This window comes from Agrilus planipennis, unplaced genomic scaffold (assembly GCF_000699045.2).
Source record: "Agrilus planipennis isolate EAB-ADULT unplaced genomic scaffold, Apla_2.0 scaffold2, whole genome shotgun sequence".
NCBI lineage: Eukaryota > Metazoa > Arthropoda > Insecta > Coleoptera > Buprestidae > Agrilus > Agrilus planipennis.
The window spans coordinates 2,142,852-2,151,884 of NW_020442464.1; the positions used below are offsets into that span (position 1 = coordinate 2,142,852).

At 31.7% G+C, this 9,033-nt stretch overlaps 1 protein-coding gene and 1 non-coding gene across 2 annotated transcripts; both read left to right on the plus strand.

The window, feature by feature from the left end:
- The first annotated feature begins 6,265 nt into the window (after positions 1–6,265).
- Trnal-caa lies at positions 6,266–6,338 on the plus strand. Its single transcript has one exon. It is a non-coding gene; the product is annotated as a tRNA-Leu (tRNA).
- A 635-nt stretch (positions 6,339–6,973) lies between these two features.
- Positions 6,974–8,082, plus strand: LOC108733381. The gene is made up of 4 exons (XM_025980969.1): positions 6,974–7,295; positions 7,353–7,434; positions 7,552–7,729; positions 7,789–8,082. Exons 1-4 carry the CDS (start codon positions 7,215–7,217, stop codon positions 7,994–7,996), a joined length of 549 nt encoding a protein of 182 aa, XP_025836754.1. The 5' UTR covers positions 6,974–7,214; the 3' UTR covers positions 7,997–8,082.
- Positions 8,083–9,033: the final 951 nt, after the last annotated feature.

Sequence of the window (9,033 nt, forward strand, 5' to 3'; positions counted from 1 at the left end):
TTTGTTTGTCTAAAAGGAAAAGTACTGCGTAGTAGGGGCATATGCGAAGGAATGAAAGTATGAAAGCGGGTTGTATTATTTTCTGTTTTATTTTCTTTTTAATCTTCACATTTAATCGAATATATTTTTGTTACAGTGGGACATTCACCATCATTTGGAGCTTCACCATTCGTGCGTCGGGAGTGTCGGTCGGGAGTGTCCTGGATGGCCCAGTTTCGGACTGGGAGTCGCCACTACGCGGAATCTCGGACTTTCGGGGATCCTAGGCCTTGGAAACTCCGGGATTCGAGTCTCAAAGACTCCAAAACTTCACTGTTTTGGGGTCTTTGAGATTCGAATATCGGAGTTTCTGAAACCTAGTATCCCGGAATTTCCAGTTCTGTGTACTGGGGACTTCTAGTTCGAAATTCGGCGATCCAGCTTCCGGGAATCGTCCCGGACGGTCTTCGACTCACAAAAACCTTCCGCGCTAAACCTGGTAGGCGTGAAAAATTNCAAGTATAGAGGTAAAGAAAAAAGTACACATGGCCTTTGTTTGTCTAAAAGGAACGTATGGTATAGTGGACAGGGGGAGTTGTTAAAAATATTAGGGGTAGGAAACCCAGAAGAAGAAATGATAGAGTAATGACGTTATATAAAGAAAAAAGAAATAAGAGGAAGGAAACAAGAAAATTTTAGATAGGAAAAGGAGTAAGACAAGGATGTAAATTGAATTCAACATATATTTAACTGATTTAGAGAAAGTTGAGCAAAGTAAGGAAGTGTAGGAGGGAGGAAAATGTGTCTTATGGGGATGATATTGCTTTGTTGTCTACAAATCATATTTCATTAATAGAAATGGGGATGATGATGAGGGTTTTTGAAAAGTATTTAAAAAGGAAAGGATTGGAGTTTGAGTGAGACAAAGTATGTGGAATTTGGAGACGTAAAAATTCGAAAAACAAGGGAAAAATAGAGTTAGGTTAGAAATGGGGAAATAGTGATAAAATGCACATAGATGCACATTTGCCTAGGCGGGTGCTTTATTGAGGAGTATATGAGAGATAGGGGAAAGATTGTGGAAAAACAATTGGAATAGAAGGGAACAATTGTTTGATGCAGTTATTTGATGTATAGCTTTTTCTGAAGTGGAACTATGGAGGAGATGGAAAGAGCAGAATCAAGTGGAGAATTGATATAAAACTGTATTTTTAATTACAATAGATATACACTGAATTAAGTGGTTAGAAGAGAGTTAAAATGTGGAAAGATGAAGGAGGTAACAAGAAACAAATTGTAATTAACTATGAGATAAAGTTAGAAAAAATAAAGGAGGCAGGTATAAGAAGGAAGGTATGGGGAAAACGAATCTTGATAATTGCTAAAAAAAATTTAAGGGAGTAAAGATGAAGGGAGATAATAAACGACGATGATCTGAGAAAAATGGACAAGTCGATGTATGTGGAATACATGGAGTCAGAGTATGTGACATGAAAGAAAGATTTAGATTTGTTAGGAAGGTGTTGTTGTCTAAGATGTACGCATGAAAAACTCAAAATAGATTGCCTAAAAAATCAAAAATTAATTAATGCTTTTTTTATTTTCCGAACGTAAACTCCAATTTACAACACTTCAACTAATATTACAGTTCCTATTTAAAATCCATTTACAAAAAAAAAAAAAAAAAAAAGCACAGAGCAATACATGCGTTCTTCGAAATATCAAAATTCCCGAATTCTATTTAGATCTTAGAATAATAGTTATTACATATTTTAGGTACGAAAAGGGAACAATACGAAAAAACTCACCGTTGTGATTAGAATCGGACAAGTCCACTACCCCTTCCTTTCTCTCATTGACGACATTTCTTGATGATTGTGGAAAACCCATTTTGCTACAAAAAGTTAATCGCAATCAAAACATTGTAAACCTTTTTCAAAATCATTACTTATGAATGATTCATTTTTTTGTGCAATATGCCAATTTGTGGCACCGAAATTCGTTTATTTTTATTACCAACGAGCAAACAACTAAAAGGAATAAGAAATAAAATATGGTGAAGGCGCCGGTCACAGTATTCACAATGATGCAATATAATATGCTAGATATTAAAACTTCCTGATCTATGAGTTTTGATGGAAATATTAAAACACAACTTGGAGATTAGACAGATTAGAGGTGATGATTTTAAAAAAAAATTATTAAGTGAAACAATTTAAGTAAAGAAAGAGAAGGGGTACAATGGACGCGATTTTTTTGTTAAAGAATGTCATTCAGTCAAACCTAGAGGTAAAGAGAAAAGTATACATGAACTTTGTTTTGTCTAAAAGAAAAGTACTGCGTAGTAGACAGGGGAGGTTGTTAAATATGTTAAGGGTAGGTACCCTACAAGAAGGAATGATAGGGATAGAATAGTGACGTTATATTAAGAAATAAGGGGAGAAACAAGAAAATTTTGGATGGGAAAAGAAGTAAAACAACGATGTAAATTGAATTCAACAAATATTTAAGTGATTTAGAGACAGTTGAGCACAGTAAGGGAGTATGGGATGGAGGAAAATTTGTCTTATGGGGATGATATTGCTTTGTTGTCTACAGATCATTATCAAGGAGTATATGAGGGATAGGGTAAAGATTGTTGAAAAACGATTGGGATAGAAGGTAACAATTGTTTGATGTAAATGTTAGATGTTTAGCTTTTTCTGGAGTGAAACTATGGAGATGGAAAGAGCAGAATCAAGTGGAGAACTGATATAAAAATGTATTTTTTATCTGAATAGATATACACCGAATTACGTGGTTAGGGAAGAGAAAAATGTGAAAAGGTGTTGGGAGATATAGAAAAATGGTAGTTAAATATGAGATAAAGTTAGAAAAAGTAAAGGAGGGAGCTATAAGAAGGGAGATATGTGGAAAAAAACCTTAAAAATTGATATAAAAAATAGATACCATAAATAAAAGGACGAACGTTTAAGGGAGCTAAAGCTAAATCAGGTCCTATTAAATGAATGGATAAGGATGGATAAGTATGTTGGAAAAATGGTGAAAATAAGCTGAAGGAAGACATTAAGAAAAATGACAAGTCGATGTATGTGGAATGCATAAAATCTTGGTTATGGGAACATCGGCAGGGTGATAGTGAGCCAGGGTAAGTGAAATGGATGAAAGATTTTGATGTATTAGCAAGGGTAGGAAATAAAAATAGAGTATATAAGTATTGGTTGAAGAGGGAAGAAAAAATAAGCAGAATATGCGAAAGATGTGATGCGTCTGACGGGAGATGTGATGAAAGTAAGGATTTGAAAGAATGAAAGGGATTAATAAAAGGATGTGGAAAAGGCTCGTGCTATTAAGAAATATTTTGAAAATAAATTAAAAAGGAATGGGTGCAATAGTAAAGTAGGCAATGTAAGTCTAGATAAGAGGGAGAAGGAAGCTGTGTAAAGGAAATTGAAACTGTAAAGCAGGTACTGAGAATAAAGGAATGGAGTAATGTAAATGGATGGTGGAAGGTACATAATAACAATCGGATAGAGAAGTTCAGGGAAATTCTAAAAAATTAAAAGATTTGGAAGTTAAGGTGATGTTAAGATACCTTTGGTGCATTTATTTAAAACTGTAAGGAGATGAAGTTCTGATTGTCTATATGTGGTGAAAATAGAAAAGGACAGTTGTGAGTCTTATAAATTTTTGTTGAGTAAATGAGGAAAAGAGATGGTAAAATAGGTTAAAGAAGAAGTTGTTTACTAGAAAATTGTATTTATTATTTCAGTTTATGAAACACTTTGACATTTTTGTTAGTGATTATTATGAAATATTAACATGAAAATTCATTTTTCAATTTTTTTTACTCAGTATAAACTACCTCAGGTTAATGATTTTCCCACATTAACCTGAAATATCAAAATTCTCGAAAATTTCATTTTAAATTCTTTTTAAAACTCATTTACATCACCCATCACCGCAAATTCTGTAGATTAAAGCATAGAATATGTCTAATTTTTAAACGAAAATTTCTATTAACTACGGTAAAGACGACATCGAAAACTTAATTTAGTTTTTGATTTAATAAAGATAGGCCATAGTAAGCCTTTGCCTTAATTCAAGTTTACTTAAGGATTGGTTTTAATTAATAACAATAATTGCCACATAGGTACAAAGGGATCAATACGAAAAAACTCACCGTTGTGATTAGAAACGGACAAGTCCCTGCTTCTTCCTTTCTGTCATTGGCGAATTTTCTTGATGATTGTGGAAAAAACCATTTTGCTACAAAAAGTTAATCGCAATCAAAACATTGTAACCTTTTTTTAAATCATTAATTATGAATGGTTCACTTTTATGTGCAAGTTACCGTAGTTCGTTTATTTTTATTACTTAGTTAACATGGAACAAAAGAATCGCGACTTGAAAAATATTTTTGACTTTATTGTACCATAGTTTTTTTCTTAACAGTACATGCATGCAAGTAAAAGTTTGAGCAAACAACTAATAAGAATAAGAAATGAAATATGGTGAAGGCGCCAATCACAATATTTACAATGAGGCAACATAATACGTAAGATATTAAAACTTCTTGATACGAGGGTGGATTGATAAGTTTCCGGCCTGACCAAGAAAAACAAGGTTTTTAAAAACCATAGTTTTTTTCTTAACAGTACATGCATGCAAGTAAAAGTTTGAGCAAACAACTAATAAGAATAAGAAATGAAATATGGTGAAGGCGCCGGTCACAATATTTACAATGAGGCAACATAATACGTAAGATATTAAAACTTCTTGATATATGAGTTTTGTTGGATATATTAAAACAAAACTTTGACATTAGGCGGATTAGGGCTATAATTGATGCGATTTTTTGCTAAAGAATGTCATTCAGTCAAACTTACGGGTAAAGAAAAAGTAGGGAATGTAAGTATTGGATGAATCAAGGAGAAAGAAGTTGTCAAAAGGAAATTGAAACTGCTTTGCAGGTACTGAGAATAAAGGGATGAAGGGATGTAAATGGATGGTGGTTGGTACACAATAANATTTAATTTAGTTTTTGATTTAGTAAAGATAGGCCATATTAAGCCTTTGCCTTAATTGAAGTTTACTTAAGGATTGGTTTTAATTAATAACAATAATTGCCACATAGGTACAAAGGGAACAATACGAAAAAACTCACCGTTGTGATTAGAAACGGACAAGTCCACTGCTTCTTCCTTTCTGTCATTGACGAATTTTCTTGATGATTGTGGAAAAAACCATTTTTCTACAAAAAGTTAATCGCAAAAAAAACATTGTAACCTTTTTTAAAATCATTAATTATGAATGGTTCATTTTTATGTGCAAGTTACCGTAGTTCGTTTATTTTTATTACTTAGTTAACATGGAACAAAAGAATCGCGACTTGAAAAATATTTTTGACTTTATTGTACCATAGTTTTTTTCTTAACAGTACATGCATGTAAGTAAAAGTTTGAGCAAACAACTAATAAGAATAAGAAATGAAATATGGTGAAGGCGCCGGTCACAATATTTACAATGAGGCAACATAATACGTAAGATATTAAAACTTCTTGATATATGAGTTTTGTTGGATATATTAAAACAAAACTTTGACATTAGGCAGATTAGGGGTACAATTGATGCGATTTTTTGTTAAAGAATGTCATTCAGTCAAACTTACGGGTAAAGAAAAAGTAGGGAATGTAAGTATTGGATGAATCAAGGAGAAAGAAGTTGTCAAAAGGAAATTGAAACTGCTTTGCAGGTACTGAGAATAAAGGGATGAAGGGATGTAAATGGATGGTGGTTGGTACACAATAACAATGGGATACAGAAGTTCAGGGAAATTATAAAAAATTAAAAGATTTGGAAATTAAGGTGATATTAAGAAACCTTTGGTGCATTTACTTAAAACTGTAAGGGAGGGAGTGCTTATTGTCTGTATGTGGTGAAAATAGAAAAGGGTAGTTGTGAGTTTTAGAAATTGTTGTTGAGTAAGTGAGGAAAAGGGATGGTAAGATAGGTTAAAGAAGAAGTTGTTTAGTAGAATATTGTATTTATTATTTTAGTTTATGAAACACTTTGACATTTTTGTTAGTGGTTATTATGAAATATTAACATGAAAATTCATTTTTCAATTTTTTTTACTCACTATAAACTACCTCAGATTAATGAGGGAAATTTGTTGATGTTGTGTCACCGTCGTCGGGAATCGAACCCGGGACCTTTGGCTTTACGGGTCAAATCGACAAATCTGTGACCTAATAAGTACGATTTGTCGTTGTTGCTGTTGTCATCTCTCGTAGCTTAATGGTCAAAGCATTGGTTCCAAAAGCCAAAGGTCCCGAGTTCGATCCTCGGCGAGGGTGTGACTGCAGCAACAAATTTTCCGTCAATAACCTGAAGCAATTTATAGCGGGTAAAAAATTGAAAATTAATTTTCACAAATTAATATTTGATATTAACTACTATTAAATGTCAAAGTATTTCAATTACTATCTCTATAAAAAACACATATATCCTATATTGATACAATTATTTTGTAATACTTTCTTATAACAGAATTTTGTAGTTTATCACTGGTGTTCAACGTATAGAGAAGCTTTCAAAAGTAAAACTTTTTTCTTGATAATCCTGTGACTTAATTTCCTCATTATTTTTCTTAAAGTATCCTAACCCTGGCTTATAAATTAAATCATATATTCGGTCATATATATTGAACATTAGATTTTTGTAATGTATTGTGTATAGTAGTTATTGAGTGAATTGTGTTATTTGGATTTCAGGTCGATCCCTGGGTTACAAAAGATGGTTTATATCCGTTACCAACAGAAGAAGAAAATTGTCATTTGGTGGAGGTTACCGATGAAGATGTCGCTAAAGTTGTCACATCTATTCCAAAGCTTGATACACTTATTTTAATAAAGCATATGCTGAGGAAGCATTCGTTTCAGGTAGGTTAAAAAATATATCTGACAACAAGAAATATATGACACTNTAATGAGTAATAACTCCAAAATCGAAAATGTAGGTGATAAAACCTGTTGCATCTTTCCAAAATTTCCGTAATCACAAGCTGCAAACTCAAAATTGAATATTTTTGTACACAATACATCCTTTAACACTTTATTTAACGTTTATTACATGGTCGTAGTCGCGTTGTACTGATAATATGTTGGGCAAGGACGTTTATCAGTATCCATTTACTATCCTTTACTTTCATAATATTCTCTCTCTGAATTTGAATGGAAGCTATGAATGAACATATGCTACACACAATACATAACCCTAAAATGAATGCAGGTCAAAATACAGACGAAGCTCTGGTAAGTTTTTAAAAAATATCTCACAATTATAAATAAATTCACTTTTATCTTTTTCAGATTTCAGAGTTTATGAAGCTTGGATGTAAGTCGAAAAAGGAGGCTGCACAAGTGCTGCAAATATACTATGAATTGTCTGAAGGTATGTACACTAAAACATACTTTTATTAAATTTAAAATGACCTCAGTAACTAATAGAATTAGAAACTTTGTTAATATCTTAAAATATTTTTTATATTCTATTCGACACCATATTTAGTGAGAAGGTATTGGGAAGTGGAGTACTTCTTTGATATCAAAACCGAAAAGATGTACCTTACTGCAAAAAGAAAAAGGGCAGCTGCTCCAACAATATTTCTACCAGTTCCTACCACTGAGAAGCTATCTCTTATAGAATTACAAAATTTTATGGATTCAGTGGCATCAGACTCGAGGAGGTAATTTTTAGCTGCAATTTAATTAAAACATGACAAATAAAAGTAAATTTTTCTTTTAGTGTTTGTCTTGTAATGATAAATTCTGATAGTACAACAATTTTTTATGAATTGAGTGAAGGATTGAATCTCCCGCAAGAGAGTTCCAGAAAAGTGCAAGAGAATCATGGAGAGGCAATCGATAAAGTTTTGAGAAAACATCATAATGAAATTAGTCAATCTGCACTCCTTGGACTTACACTTAAATTGCCACAGCAAAATAAATCTTAACGTTGTGTCTGTTGTTTTTAAATGTCTTGTTGGTACATAAATATAAGTTTTTAAATTTGTTAATTGTAATAAATTATTTTATTTTATATGAGTATTTTTTGAAAACTCCTACTGATCGCAATTAACTTAAAACATTGTTAAAATTAAATTGAAAATTTAATAGATCATTTTGATCTTTCATTTTCATAAAATAAAATGTATAAAAATAGCAGTAGGAGTATAACAACTTAATAGCATTGGGTGATTTAGACGAATTATTGTCAATTAATAATTTAAACGAATAAAATGTTAACAATATCAGAATTATTAATGCATTTTAAATAAGAATAATTCAATACGCATAACAACATAATTTAATTTTGGAATTATTTATTGTCCTACATTATATTAATGTTTTTCAGGAATTGGTTATTTAATTTCTTTATTTTAAATGTTTACATAAATATATAAACAATATTTACAAAATGGAAAATAATGTATTTACGTAATTTAAACTTAATGCAACGAAGTACACCCTACCAAGCATCGAGGGTGACTAACTTGCACGTGCAATGTGTATTGTTATAAAGTGCATCTGGCTATCTGATTGGGTTTCACTTACCGCGTAATTTTATAGCCAATAAGAAACTGGGTCAAATAAACAGCTGTTCGTACGGGGATATCCTCTGGTATGCAATAGTAAACAAGTGCCCACAGAGTTCATTCACCTTACTATAAATTCACCGTTTAATAAATTCATTCTAAAATATTAAAAATGGAATAACTTCGGTGGTTATGAATCGATTTAGTTGCGATATTCAACAAAATTTAGAGAATTTATTACAGCATTATTGTTACCCAGTGAACTCACAAATTCAAAGACAGAAGGGTTTATTTCAGAGTTAATTAAAATAAATTACTTACCTACAATTCAAAAAATGTATATTTTGAAAGATGAGAGCCATATTTTAGGCACTTACGTACATGAAAAATGATATTTGCGAATAAAAAAAAGTTTATTTAACTTAGGCACACTTGTATTGATATCTAACACGGTT

Bases quoted from the DNA above. Each gene is read 5' to 3' on its own strand.
- LOC108733381 (XM_025980969.1), top strand. From the start codon at position 7,215: ATGGAAGCTATGAATGAACATATGCTACACACAATACATAACCCTAAA. The intron at 7,296-7,352 runs GTAAGTTTTTAA...TATCTTTTTCAG, and splicing joins AAAATACAGACGAAGCTCTG to ATTTCAGAGTTTATGAAGCT. The intron at 7,435-7,551 runs GTATGTACACTA...CACCATATTTAG, and splicing joins ATACTATGAATTGTCTGAAG to TGAGAAGGTATTGGGAAGTG.